At 46.6% G+C, this 14,521-nt stretch overlaps 1 protein-coding gene across 1 annotated transcript; it reads left to right on the top strand.

The window, feature by feature from the left end:
• The first annotated feature begins 134 nt into the window (after window positions 1-134).
• On the top strand, window positions 135-12,551 carry LOC135370042 (E3 ubiquitin-protein ligase RNF34-like). Its single transcript, XM_064603718.1, has 6 exons — window positions 135-369; window positions 2,116-2,236; window positions 3,503-3,781; window positions 9,656-9,733; window positions 10,680-10,878; window positions 11,619-12,551. Exons 2-6 carry the CDS (start codon window positions 2,123-2,125, stop codon window positions 11,789-11,791), a joined length of 843 nt encoding a protein of 280 aa, XP_064459788.1. The 5' UTR covers window positions 135-369; window positions 2,116-2,122; the 3' UTR covers window positions 11,792-12,551.
• Window positions 12,552-14,521: the final 1,970 nt, after the last annotated feature.

The following is a 14,521-nucleotide window of genomic DNA, read 5'->3' as shown; positions in this document are numbered from 1 at the left end:
ACGTGCATAAATGTGGGGCTACTTTGTTTGCACCCACTATTGTAATACGAAAAAATAGTATTACTGCTGCCCACCCTTGGTAAAATGGGCATGACGCCGCCGCCAGTCAAACTTCCAACCGAACACCCCTCACCGGATGTAAGCGATTGAGTTCGCAACGCGACCATACGGCTGACTCAGCTGGCGACGAAGGAAAATCGCACGAGAATGGCAACAAGCTTCGCAGGCTGAAGTCCTCTAAGCAACTAAGCAAGGAAATTATGTGAAACAATTTCGCTTCCCACGTTTGTAGCATGCACAGTGATTGTCGCTCACAAGTGGTTTCAAGTCAGCTCTGTGAACAGATTGACGTTTTCTGGACAGGCTGTGGTAAGTCATCTGACCCAACCGATCACCAGTGCACTTCGGCAACAGTTTGTTTTGTGTAAAGCGATCGACATTGTCCAGTGAGCTCCGCACACTGCTTTCCTCTTCTGACAGCAGCGAGGGCGACGATTGTGTGCACGTCTCCGAACCGAATGCGCTCCTTTGCTAAATATCTGTTTGTTGGCGTACATTTCCTCCTTCGTGTTACCCGGATGTGAGGCGCGTAAAGTATCCACCCTTGATGTTACAGTTGCCCTTGAAACGGTTGTCCTGCGTTCGTGTGACACTTTTTGATTATTACTTGTCACCTCAAAATTATGACATCTGACACATCTCGTAGTCTCCCTTGTTGTACAAAACTGCATCAATCCAACACAGTCTGCTTTTCAGATTCCATCCTAATTTCTTAGCGAGAAAAGTGGTGCATTTAGAGACAAGCTTGTGTGTCACCACAAATTCAGCAACTTTCGTTGTAGATGAAACTAGAATATTAATTAATTTCAAGTTTTGTAGCTGAGGATAGATGAGATAGATAGGTAGATGAGGATAGCTAGTTGTCATACCAGCTGGGTCTCCTCCTGTGAATGACTACGATAAGATAATAAAGCTTTGAACAGGTCATGCGAGTGAAGAAGTGGTGCACAATGTTGCCGTAAGTTCTGGCCAGGTGCAAGGTGGAGCTACACCTTGAGTAATGGTTATTGCGCATAAAAACTCGTGAAAGATATTTTAAGATAGATAAATTTCAATAAATACCTAGAATAAAGCCTGGATAATTGGCACCTTGGTTCTGGTGGCCTCCAGGGGCGAGGAAATTTGCTTATCTAAACAGTTGTGTTCAACTCAAGAAAGAAAAGAGATCTAGTCTGCTGGCAGCATAGTGTCTGATACGGAAGCAGAGTCAGTATATTGGATTACATTATCTGCCATCCTATCTGTGGTGCAGTAATATTTTGAGAGCTGTCTGACTAGATTTCTTTTCCTTCTTAGGTTGAACGCGACTATACAACTTTATTCTTCGTACTGTCAAACAAATGGACATTTTATGTCTATCGTACTACACTTATCGTATATGGACAGAATTTGCTACTTGGCTATTGCTCACATTTTTATCCAGCTGCTTTCTTGTAAAGGTATTCAGAAACTTCATTCAACAAGAGGTCATTTCTTTAGCACAAATCAAAACCATCATCATCATATTTTTCTTTTTTCTGCGTCTTCTCGAGCTGGCACAGAATTGCTTTCAGATGTACTGGAAAGTAAAAGAACAAACACTTTAGAATTATTAAAAAAAAAACAGCAAAATAAATATTGTAACAAAGTTGATGTGGAACCGACAGAGCTCGCACGAGGCTTGGTGTCATATTTTCCAGTGTACGACACGCACCCCTGGAAATTTGAGAAATTGGAAAATGTCTGATGCATAATGTGTGCCACACAGGCCAATAGAGAAGTTGTTGATACTACGTCGCCCTTAGTGTCCACAGTAATGAAAGTGTCGAGTGTAAGTACCTTTCATGCTGCTTAACTGCACTGCACTTAAATGAATGGTCCAAGCTTGTGTCAAGCAGCTGGACAAAGGCCTGAGGTCGCTTATGCAATAGCTGAATTGGATGGACGTTTTATAATGTATACACCGGAGAATTGTGAGTGTACTGACACGAGGAAATGTGTTTATACAGCCATGATTCACTGTCGTTGTACCACCACACGCAATCGTCCTTAATGTCTGTGTCTGTTCCTTGACAGGACAGTGATGAGTGCCGCAACGTTTCTCCGTGAGGTCCGTGAGCTCATCAGCTTGCCTGGCGATGGTCCCATGCCCTGCTGCGATAGTTGCCAGACCAAATTTAACCTATTAAGACGCAAAGTATGCCTCCACTTTTGTGATAAGTGTTACATGGTGTCATGTTCAGACAGTAGCCACCGTGCGTGATTCTTGGTTGTTGCCTAGGCTTATCCAAGCTACTTAGATTTCAAGTAGTTTTAAAGAGCATATTGTGGAAGTACGTAGACATCTACAAAACTAAAATACTGAAGCTTTCCTCGATTAGGTTACAGACCGGCACAATTCTTCCTCAGAGTGACACGCCATACATTTGCCTCCCAGTTGCTTCTAGCATCTCACTCTGAGGAAGGGATGTGTGTGTTCCATAAGCAAGACTTGATGCAGTGGCAAAAAAGAGGCAAAACACACACACACTTGCATGGACAAACATATGGGGGGAGAGCTGGAGTTAATGTAAAGATATGATGGGAAGGCATATGCAAAAGGCAGACACGAGTAATTGAAAAAAAAAAGGGAGGCTAGATAATGCACACAAGATGCAGCATATTACAAGTACAAAAGAGACTCCAAGGGGATCTAACCAGACTCAGTAGACAAAACATGAAAGTCACAAGGTGCTGGAGGGGCTGCAGTGTTGTGGTGAGGACTAGCTACAGTTAGGTTGATAAAGGGAACCAGGGTTAATACTGTATGGCAGTCTGTGTTTACCCAGAACCGCAAACACCGGGGGAATTAGGGGTGTCTGGACAATGAGTCTTTATTTATTTATTTATCTATTAATCATCTCTATTGGAAAATACAGGTCTGTAAGGGTAGAGAAAATATCTAATCATTGAAATTAACGAGGCTTCTCAGTATGTATGTCAGTATGAAGTGCAGGCTCTGCAAAGAAACTTGTTCAATTTAATTGTAATAAAGTGTTTGTTCCCTACCCATTTTAGCTTCTCTCGGTGTAATCACAGTTAATAGGACTGGGGCATCACTTTTTACTTCTTGTCTTGCATTGACAGCCCAGTTCTAGTACAACAATTTTTAAATTGCTATATATGCCTATGATCCAGCAAGTGGCAATGTACTAAAATCAGGGGACGGGATTCATTTTAAATGTCAAATTTATGGCCGTAAAACCTTTCCCACATGTTGTTGGAGGTGAAGCTTGTTGAACATTGCACTTCTTACAAGAAATTATGGAGAGACTCGAAGAAATGTTGGGAGAAATGAGGATCATTAATGAAGCAATTCTTGTCTTTCTGAAGACACTGCTACAAAGTCTCTGTCTATTTTGGCATTCCTGTAATATTGTCATTGTCAGCCTTACAATGCGTGAGGTCTCACAACTCTGCGCAGCGCACCTGCACAGAGTGCCGTCTGCCATTCTGCTCTGGCTGCCTAGCCCGTGAAGCTGCACCCCTGCGCTGCAGAAGGTGCACAGTAGGGCGGGCGGTGCCCCTGCAGAGGCAAGCCCTGCAGGGACTGCGTGTGCGGGACCTGCGGTGGATGCTTCATGTCCGGGGCATCACACCACATGGTGTGAGGGAGAAGGCAGAGCTTGTTGACCTCATACTGCAGCACACGCAGGGTGCCATCAATGGTGATAGGCTCAGGACCCCTCCAAGTGAAGTACAGGTAAGGGATGCTGTACATACTGGCTGACCAATTGGGTGTTAAATGAGTCAGCTGAGCAAAAGTGCACCTTTGTGATATCCTAATGCTTTGCACTGTCACATGCCTCGCAGTTCCTGGTTAGAAAATGATGGATCCTTTTGAAAAGAAATCAGGATTGTTTTGAGGTACCATCGTGATACTCAGCCTCGAAACAACAATTTTTATTCATTTTGTTAACGCACAGTTTTTACGCCTCGGATGGACTTTTTTACATACATGCTGATCGCTCCCATTGGAAGCGACCTCAAAGTGGCTGAGGCATAACAAATTTAGTGCAGAACATCGGGTGTGAATGTTGTTACATTGTGATGGTATTCTTAAACCTGGAAGACTATGATGTCGACGTGTCATTTCCATTCCTTGTATAGGCAAAATACAAGACTTAGTTTCGGTTTCACGCTTATACGTTGGCAACCATGTTACAGGGAGAGAGAGAGAGGGTACACTTCCCCAGGAGCAACGGACTGAACATGATCACGCGCAGCAACGCTCTAAGCATACTCTAAGTTAAATCTACTTATATATGTGTGTGTAATGCAAGACAAATAAATCCAACTCGTTTGAAGCCTACAGAAATCAGAAGTGGGATCGACTCGCCATTTTCATCATCAGAACAAGGTGGGCTTTGATTGAGTTGGATTGCAAAGTATGCTCACGCGCCGTGCATCACGTAACGTGGACGCTCCGCGAACGATGGACGGGACGCTGACAGGATCCAGCACTACTGTTGACCAAAACCTGGCGAACGTAGCCGACGACAACGTACAAGTCGTTAGCAGCCACACGAATGGAGAACAGGGCGCGGACAGCGAGGCAACACCGTCAAGTGGGCTTCACGGCACGACTCGCATCGGACACCACAGCAACGTTGATGCTGGGACAAGAGCACTGAACAACGGCAACAACGCGGACGTTTTTGATATTCAGTCACTTATGCAAGCCGCAGTGCAAGCAGCGGTTAGAGAAGCTATGGACGGGGCTCGACAACTCTACGAATCACCCCGGCCACCGCAACGTACTGTTGCCAGCGATGAGTCATCACCGGTCGGGTACCTCGCTTCAGCGAGCGCGAACCTTATACCGACATATGATCCTGCTACGAACACTCAGCCGACGGTGGAAGCGTGGATCAACAAGGTGGACGGACTCGCGGCGGCCTACGGCTGGAATGATAAACAAACTTCTTGCTTTGCGCTTTCGAAGTTGGAAGGAGTTGCGAGAAGCTGGTATGACGGACTCACAACAACGCAATATACATGGGTAGAGTGGAAAAGCAAGCTTCGAGAAGCGTTTCCATCAAGTGCAAGTTTTCAACAGCTACTGCGGGAAATGGAGGCCCGAAAAAGAAAACGGGACGAAACCATCGAGATCTACTTCTATGACAAACTCGCCAAGGCCAGAAGATGCGGACTGGACGATCCCGCTTGCATCGAGTATATTATCACTGGCCTCAACGACGAAAACGCAGTTCGATCGCTAAGTGTTCGTGAATTTGCAAATCCTCAGGAACTCCTTCGTTGCCTGAAACTATTGGACGAACGACTGGACATCGTCAAGCACTCGCGTTCCGCGGGTGGCCAAGACTCCAGTAAGACTGCGAAACAGAGCACCGGTCAAACCGCATCATCCAAAGGAAAGGGAAAGCCAAAGTACAATGACAAAGGAGAACCCCTCTGCTTCAATTGCTCCGAATACGGACATCTTTCAGCCGCATGTCCACAGCCACAGAGGAAGCCACGCTGCGACAAATGCAAACGAACAGGGCATGAGACTAAAGACTGTCGTCAAGACAAAGGCAAGGGTTCGGCAACGCCAAAGTCAGCAGCTGTGCTCGCACAAAACGTGGTCACAGCGGAAGGGCCAGCGAACGCGAAGTATTTCATGACGGCTCTCCTGGACGGTAAAGAAGTCGAGGCATTTGTTGACATGGGCAGCCAGTGCGTCACGCTTCGCAAGACTAACGCAGACGAATTATCGGTTCAGTACAGCGATCTCTCAGCTCCATTTGAGATCCACGGCTACGGCTCTGGCAAAATAATTCCCATCGGCAAAGCGCGACTGGAACTGAAAGCCGACGAAGCCACAGCAACGGTGGACGTCTACGTCGTCCCAGACAATGCCCAAGTAGTTCCATTACTGATCGGACAACCCTTCACAGAGCAACCACACGTCACAGTCATACGCAGGGGTAACATGCTGCGGATCTTCGAAGAACATGCGCACCTGGACGAAGATGGCACCCTGCAGGATATTAAAATACCCGCTCTTGCGCCACGACATGTCAGCCTTTGGGCGAAGAAGAAAACGGTTATTCCTCCGAACTACGTCGGACTTGTCACACTGTACACGAAAGAAGAGAACATGGGTGACGTCTACGTCGATGCTCAGTATCGAGCTGGTCGAGGTTATGAGCACTGCATCCTTAGTTGCGTGCTTCGCGAGGATGAACAACAGGAGTACCTTCTGCCGGTCGCAAATGTATCCGAGCACGAACTTTCCATTCAAGAGGACGACAGAGTGGTAAGAGCACAGTGGTGTAAGCCAGAGGATACGCCAACGGTGGTCGAGGTGCTGTCCAACGAGGGCCATAGTAGCGAAATCAAGGCTTCCGAAATAAACGTGGGCACATCTGTAACGCCTGCCCAAACACAAGAACTCGCTAAACTCCTAAACGACTACAGGGACTGTTTTGCACAGTCGATGTCGGAGATTGGTTGTACGGCGCTCACAGAAATGCGGATCGACCTCATCGAAGACAGCGTCGTCAAGTACCGTCCGTACCGTCTCGCTCACTCGGAAAGGGAGGTGGTTCGAGGTATCGTACGAGAACTGGAGGAAGCCGGCATCGTAAAAGAGTCGAACTCTGAATTCGCAAGCCCTATTCTACTGGTGACGAAGAAAACCGGCGAAAAACGATTGTGTGTAGATTTTCGTGCGCTCAACCGTATCACAAAGAAAGAAAGCTACCCTCTTCCACTGATTGACGACCAGCTGGACAGATTGCACGACAAAAAGTATTTCACCACGTTAGACCTGGCATCGGGCTATTATCAAGTGCCGATAACTGAGTCGAGTCGGTCGAAGACAGCATTTGTAACTCCAGACGGGCATTACGAATTTACCAGAATGCCCTTCGGTCTCGTCAACGCACCAGCTGTCTTTCAAAGGATGATCAATGCCGTACTTGGTCCACTGAGACACACGATAGTTATGGCTTACATGGACGACCTACTGATCCCTACACGGACTATAGAGGAAGGACTGACTTGTCTCCGTCAGGTGTTGAGTGTCCTTAGGGACGCAAATTTGACACTACGACTGAAAAAGTGTTCGTTCTTCCAAGAGCAGACGTTATACCTGGGCTATGAAATCTCTGGATCAGGAATCAACCCAGACCCGAACAAGCTTCGTAGCATCGCGGAATTTCCAGTCCCACGTAATCAGCACGAGCTAAGACGGTTCCTCGGACTGTGCAGCTACTTCCGCAGATTCATAGCACGCTTCGCACTCATTGCAAAGCCACTCAGCCAACTGCTTTGCAAAGATCAGACGTGGTGTTGGTCGTGCGACCAAGCAAGCGCGTTCCTTGAACTTAAACGAAGGCTGATGGAGAAGCCAACACTGGCCTTATATTCACCTATGGCCAGGACCGAGCTCCACACGGATGCTTCAAGCCACGGCCTTGCAGGTATGCTTCTGCAGGAACAATCAGACGATCTCCTCCACCCGGTTATGTATGTCAGCCGCCGAACGACACGTGACGAGGAAAAGTATCACTCGTACGAACTGGAGGCATTGGCTGTCGTATGGACTGTGGAAAAGCTACGCCCTTACCTGCTTGGGTTGGACTTCACGGTGGTCACTGACTGTAATTCTCTTCGAACGGCTTTCTCGAAGAAACACATCGTTCCCCGGATCGGTAGATGGTATCTTCGGCTTCAGGAGTACCGCTTCGAGATCGAGCACAGACCAGGCGAAAGGATGGGCCACGTAGACGCGCTAAGCAGGGCTCCCGTGGGAGAACCCGAAGAAATAGATGTAGTGGACACTGTACAAATGCTAGCGACAGCTGTCACAACTGAGGACTGGTTGGCAGTGGCGCAACGTTCAGATCCGTACATCCAGAAGATAAAGGACAGCTTGGCTAGCGCAGACCGAACAAAGGAAGCGAAGAGAGTAAAGCAGGACTTTGTACTCAAAAACGGAAGAGTGTTCCGAAGGCTACAAGACGGAACAAAAGACACGCTGCTATGGGTGGTTCCAGCACGAGCACGCTGGCAAATAGTCCGCAAATACCATGACGAAGCAGGACACTTCGCCCTTGATAAAACAGTAGAACTCCTACAGCGTAGCTACTGGTTTCCTCGCATGAGACGTTACGTGAAGAGCTACATCTCAACATGCTTAGAATGCTTATACAACAAGAAACCATCGGGGAAACGGCCAGGAGAGCTACACAGCATCGAGAAGGTGGCAGAACCCTTTCATACGATACATATCGATCACCTGGGCCCCTTCGTGCGAAGCAAGCGTGGAAATGCCTACGTGATCGTCCTGGTGGACGCTTTCACTAAATTTGTGATCATTCGTGCCGTGCGTAACACAAGTGCCGTCCTCGCTACGAGATTTCTCCAAGACATTGTGGGCATGTTTGGTGCTCCGGCTAGGATCATAACGGACCGCGGAACATCATACACGAGTGCACTTTTTGAGAAGTACTGCCATGACATCAAGAGCATTCACATCAGAAATGCCACAGCGACTCCCAGGGCAAACGGCCAAGTGGAGAGATACAATCGCTTGATCACTCCGTCCATTTCTAGCCTTACCAAGGATCCCGACGGCAAGGACTGGGATGAGACCCTACCTCAAGTGCAATGGGGAATAAACGCTACATACAGCAGGTCAACTCGAACGTCCCCGTTCAGCTTACTGTTCAACTACGTGCCGCGAAACCTGACGGGCGACCCTGTACGAGAGACGCTCAAGGAAGAGCTAGATAAGGAGATGTTAGAAAGACGAGCACAAGCGGCCCAAAACATCGAGAACGACCAAAGGTATCAGCGAGGCCTCTACAACAAGAAGCGCAGCACAGCGCCCGAGTACAAAGTGGGAGACCTGGTACTGATTGAAAGAGAACCTCCCGCTACTGGAGAATCCAGGAAACTCTGCGACAAATACAGAGGACCGTATGAGGTCATTGAGAAACTGCCGCATGATCGATACCGAATTCAATCCTTGCCCGAGACTGGCCACAAAGGTCGAAGCTACAAGGGCACTGTCCCGGTAGACAAAATGAAAAGGTTCGACATTTCACACGACGACTTCGCAAGTTCGACAGAGTCGTCCGATGATGACGAGCAGGAACCAAGACGCTCTGCGAGACTGGTCCAGAAGAGGAAAACTTAAGCTTTATTTGTTCGATCGGGTCGATCGAAAGAAAAGGATGGCCGAATATAGGCAAAATACAAGACTTAGTTTCGGTTTCACGCTTATACGTTGGCAACCATGTTACAGGGAGAGAGAGAGAGGGTACACTTCCCCAGGAGCAACGGACTGAACATGATCACGCGCAGCAACGCTCTAAGCATACTCTAAGTTAAATCTACTTATATATGTGTGTGTAATGCAAGACAAATAAATCCAACTCGTTTGAAGCCTACACTTGCTTCTGTACTGTTCGCATCCCAGACTGTAGACGTTGATAGCCCCGTTGGCACTAGAGGGCCACCTAGAACGCTTTCTCGAGGCCTCAGTGCAGCTGATATATTAGATATATATAAGCCAAAGGTGTATTGCAGAGGAAACATGGATGTCTTGTTTTCCCTCATGCAGGACTTGGGTAATGGAATGCCTTCATCGAGGTTGTCAAATCTTAGCAGCAGCTGTCCTTCATTGGATAGAGCAGAAAATGTAAGTAAATACATCGAACGGGAGATTTTCCGGGGGAGGAGAGCAGCGAAATAGGGAAAGACATTGTCCGTTGCTGTGCTGTGCCATTAGGAATTTCCCAGTAAGGTCTATGGCTTGCACTGCCCACGTACAGTTCTCATCACACTTGCGGTACTAGGGTTAGTTAGGTTAGGTTTGAAGGTACCTCCAATGCTTCTATATTTGCACGCATACTTTTCTGAACCTTGCCTTTATCGGGCGTTTATCGGGTGTTTATCGGGCCTCCCTGCTAAATCTGCCGGAAGTGTTTCTTTTTTTTTTTTCTCTCTTTCGCTAGGTACATATTGAAGAGGTCATGAGCCCTTTAGAGTGGAAAAGAGGGCATGCCTTTGCAAAAAGCTGCTCCCTTTCATTGGGGTGGCATTTCTAAGAATTCTATTAATGCAGAAAGATGGGTGAGTTGGTGTATACTCAAAACGATACAGCACAACAACGAGGACAAGAATGATGATCAGACAAGCGCCGACTAACAACTGCAACTGCGGGACAATTTAAGCAGTGCTTTGCTTTGTATAACTCGAAGAATGCATTCCTGAATGCTAATACGTTCACATTGTGGAATATGAACTGAGCACCATGAAACGAGAAATATTAGGATAAGCACAATCAAGAAAAGCGACCGTTGCACAAATGATGCGAGTGACGTCAGGTGAATGCCATATGACAAGATTTGGATATATTTGAGATAAATCTCCTCCTTTAATTTAAGCGCAGTGCAGAGACATGAACGAGGGTACATGGAGTGGAAAATCAAAGACGCTATTCATTTACCGTGACACCAGGGCAAATTCCAACAGACCCCCACATTGCTCATTGTACCCTCAAAAACTGTGTTCTCTCACTAATTTAAGGTTTCAAGTCGCGATTACTGTAACAACGTTGATAAGATGGATTGCAATGAGCGCAGGGGAAACCCGATGATATCTACCTGGAAGAGCTGCCAGATGAGACTGCAGTGGAGAAGCTCTCCGTCCTCCAGATGAAACTCATCCTGGTGCGCAACTTTGTCGACTTCCGTGGCTGCTGTGAGAAGAGGGACCTCCAGGACAAAGTGCGCTGGCTATGGCAGCAACGGTGCAAGGCACGGAAAATGCTCCAAGAACAGGGTACGAATTGGGGCTTCCCTCTTTTGGGTACTAACCTGTTTGGCAGCAAACATAGCTAATCACAATTTGTACCAAACTGTACCAGTTAGTCTGAGTAACTGAGTCCGATTTCTCCCCAATTTAGAGCGCACGTTTATTTACTAGATTTTTACTCCCCGAATTTAGAGAAATATTTCCCGAAAACTTCTGGCTCTGGATAAAGCGGTAAAGGGATAAAAAAACCGCATATAATGCAACCCCATTTTCGCTTTCCGAGGTAAAAAAAACCTCACATTATATGCGGTAATTAAAGATAAAACACTTTTTCTTGTTTAGACTAGCACACCCATTGGCACAAAGTATCTTCTGGTCGGTTACATCCAGAAACCTGTCTAGGAAACAGAAGTATCGAAAAATCCGGAAATTTATTGCGTTTGGCATTAGCCGACAATCTATTTGGCTAACGCTTTTGGCAAACTTTTTTGTAAAAAGATATTGAGTAAACAACAACAAATTCAGAACACCAGGATAATAACATGACCAGGAAGAATGAAAGACTCGTGTAGGGAATGACAAGACCGGGTATACTCTACTTTTGATTCCATCGAATAGTAGTTAAACCTCACCACTATTCACGTGGCATTTTTGATCACCGAGGAATGAAATGGACTGGAAATGTCTAGCTTTTTGGAAATGTTTAGCTTGAGGCAAAGTCGGTCATCATTTTAAACGTGAGGTAAAAATGTGCTTTTTCTCCCTAGACCTGGAAATGGGCAATGAACAGCTGTGTAAAATCTGCATGGAGGGTGACGTGGATTGCGTCATCCTGGAATGTGGTCACATGTGTACGTGCACAACGTGTGGGAAGCAACTCAGCGAGTGTCCCATCTGCCGCCAGTACGTCGTGCGCGTCGTACATGTCTTCCGCGTCTGAGCGCCTGTACAAATGGACTTGGGATGGCTGACACACGTGCGTGCCCCTTACGTTAGTTCCACTATTATATGTAATTGAATTAATCTCTTCCTGTAGTGCACTACGTTGCAGACCTTGATCAGTGCTGTGATCTGTATCTGCAGTGCCACCTTCAGGCACAAAATGGCGCTGGCTAGGCGTACAATAGCTCAAGATAGCGTCGTAACCACTTCTTGTAGGAACGTGCAATTTTGTAATTGCTCAAATATGCGACTTAAATTGTACATAATATAGGTTTGCAATGCAAAATTGTCTTATGGAAATAGTGGTGTATAGTGTTGACAACAAGAAACATCACTACGTTGACTCTGTGACGAGCTAGAACAAGACGTTGCCGCTGTCTGCAAAGGCAACCAAATGTACGAGGGCATATTTCTTGCATTCAGGACAGGCGTTGTTCCAACAGAGAAGAAAAGTAGCGCGTTATTTTATGTAATGCTGAGTCTGATACAATATTTGTACGACCCTTCAGGATCGCACCCAGAGACAGTTTCGTTGCAAGCTGGTAAGTAGTATGAATTCAACAGATTTTCTCTAAGGGAGTGTTGTTGCCCTCCCTCCCCCACAGACAACTTGTGACGACAGCTAATCGTTCACAAGTGAGGCATCTTTCTCATGTAATCTAATAGCCGAGGCCAATGAAAAAGAACACCCACCCAGTTGTATATTTCATTATGGAATGGTTGTTGATGAAAAAGTCATTAAATATGGTTATCTACAAGCATTGTCTTATCTATTTTTGCTGTCTAGTGTACATTCTCTTTAAATGTGTCTAAGTTACAGTTCCCTGGTGGGTCATAGTGCCATACACCCCCACTTCTGGAGTGGGTTTTGAAACGTGTCAAGAGGGGTGATTGCAGGGTCATTTGCAAGTCCCTCTCAACAAAGGGGCTGGACTCAAGTTTGACATTTGTTCTGTATACAAATAAAAACGAAACACGGTACAGCTTCACTTAATTAGGCAGCGACGAGTATTTCCCTAAGTGAATCACATATTACCAGATTACCGTAGATTTTGAAAGTGTTTCATGTCAGGAGTGCAGTTATGTATTGATTAATGTGATCCAGCCTAAGCAGAACCAGGTACAAGAGCCGAGGTGGTGGGTGGTACTGCAGTTCCGCGAGCCAAAAATATCCGCTTCAATGCTGCCCAAATCATCGTCTTCGACCTCAGATGCTGGCCGTAATCCACCAAGGGAGGTTGGCCAAGGCGGACAAGGCTAATCTAGATCATCTTCTTCTTCCACCACTAAGCACAGTGGCCACAAGCCACACAGGCTAAACTAAGCTACGCTAAATGGTTACAAGATCGTTGAGAGTCGTTTTTGCAGGTAGGGCGAAACGAGGGTGGCACTGGCTGAGAACGCGTGCCACCGTTTCTTTCTCTTCCATGAGCAGCTCAGCTCTGCGGTACAGGTTTGTTCTTGGAAGCTGCGCACCGCTGGTCTTCGCACTGGTCTTGCCCACCGGTGCCTTCTCGTCTTTTTGGTTCCTCGCCCCGATTGCAGAAACTTCTTTCCCGACTTCTGACTGTGGTAAGGGTGATTGGCCAGGGTAGGGTGTAGTATCAGGTGATGCAGTCTACTAGCAGCGGGCCCGAGTAGGGTCCGCTTGACCTCATTTGATATCTTTAGGGCTAATGGTCTTCCGTCCATACCCGTTGCTATCCGACCGACCAGCGGCACCGCCATTCGCTCCCAGTAAACCACTAATACCCCTAGGATATCCCTGCAAGATCGTGTATGTCCTGAATATCTAGACATCCATGCGATACCTGTGGGATATCCCAGAGCAACATTCACGTTTCAGTTTTACTTAGTAAATAACTGATGTCCCAGGAACGTCTGTAGGATATCGTTCTTTGGATGTTTGAAAAGCCTGCATCCCCGAGCTATCCATGCAGGATCTTATATACCAGATTTTGGCAGTGATTGAACATCAGTGGGATGTCGCCAGGACGTCGCCTGGAGATATACCGATAAATATGTTATGTTCCCAGTAAACCAGAGACGTCTTCCGGAACATCAATGTGATATCCTGACTCGGAGGTTTGAACGTCCCAGGGAGCATGCCACAAATCCCATAGACATCATCTGTACGTCCAGGGGACAAAAAAAAAATCTTTCTGTTGCACGTTCCACGAACATCCCACAAACGTACAGTAGACGTCCGTGGGATATTGACAGCTTTGAGATTGAGATGCCGCATGGATGTTTATTGGGAGCTTAAAGTTGCTTTTATCATCTTCAAAGCTAGATGGCTTCAGAGCCTTACGCAAATACAATATATTGAAACATTGCATATTTTGAAACATTTTGCGAGAGTTATGGGTGGGCTGGGGTCACCCCATTAACGGACCCGTAACTATAGAGAGTCAAAGATGAAAGTCACTGAAAAGGTTAGCCAGCCACTTTCACCTTTGATTGTTAATTTCTTAGGCAACTTGAGGGCTTGTATGTGTCCCTTCTACGTAATTCCAGCCTCAGAACATCATGCAGTTCTCTCATATAGAGAGTGGCCACCACATAACTATTTCGTTCCCCGTTTCCCCTCTGTGCCTGTTTCTGGTATTTCCCATAAGGGACACAGAGCGAAATGGAAAAGCTCACAGTCCAAAAATCTTCGAAAGGTACTAGCATTCCGTTTCCCAGAGAAAACAAACACTATATATTGGTTGTCGCGTGAACTTCC

Source organism: Ornithodoros turicata, chromosome 10 (assembly GCF_037126465.1).
Source record: "Ornithodoros turicata isolate Travis chromosome 10, ASM3712646v1, whole genome shotgun sequence".
Classification (NCBI taxonomy): Eukaryota; Metazoa; Arthropoda; class Arachnida; order Ixodida; family Argasidae; genus Ornithodoros; species Ornithodoros turicata.
Note: the sequence above shows the minus strand (reverse complement) of the source record. Positions and strands in the feature narration are given on the sequence as shown.

Bases quoted from the DNA above. Each gene is read 5' to 3' on its own strand.
- LOC135370042 (XM_064603718.1), top strand. From the start codon at position 2,123: ATGAGTGCCGCAACGTTTCTCCGTGAGGTCCGTGAGCTCATCAGCTTG. The intron at 3,782-9,655 runs GTAAGGGATGCT...TCCCTCATGCAG, and splicing joins CCCCTCCAAGTGAAGTACAG to GACTTGGGTAATGGAATGCC. The intron at 9,734-10,679 runs GTAAGTAAATAC...CAATGAGCGCAG, and splicing joins CATTGGATAGAGCAGAAAAT to GGGAAACCCGATGATATCTA.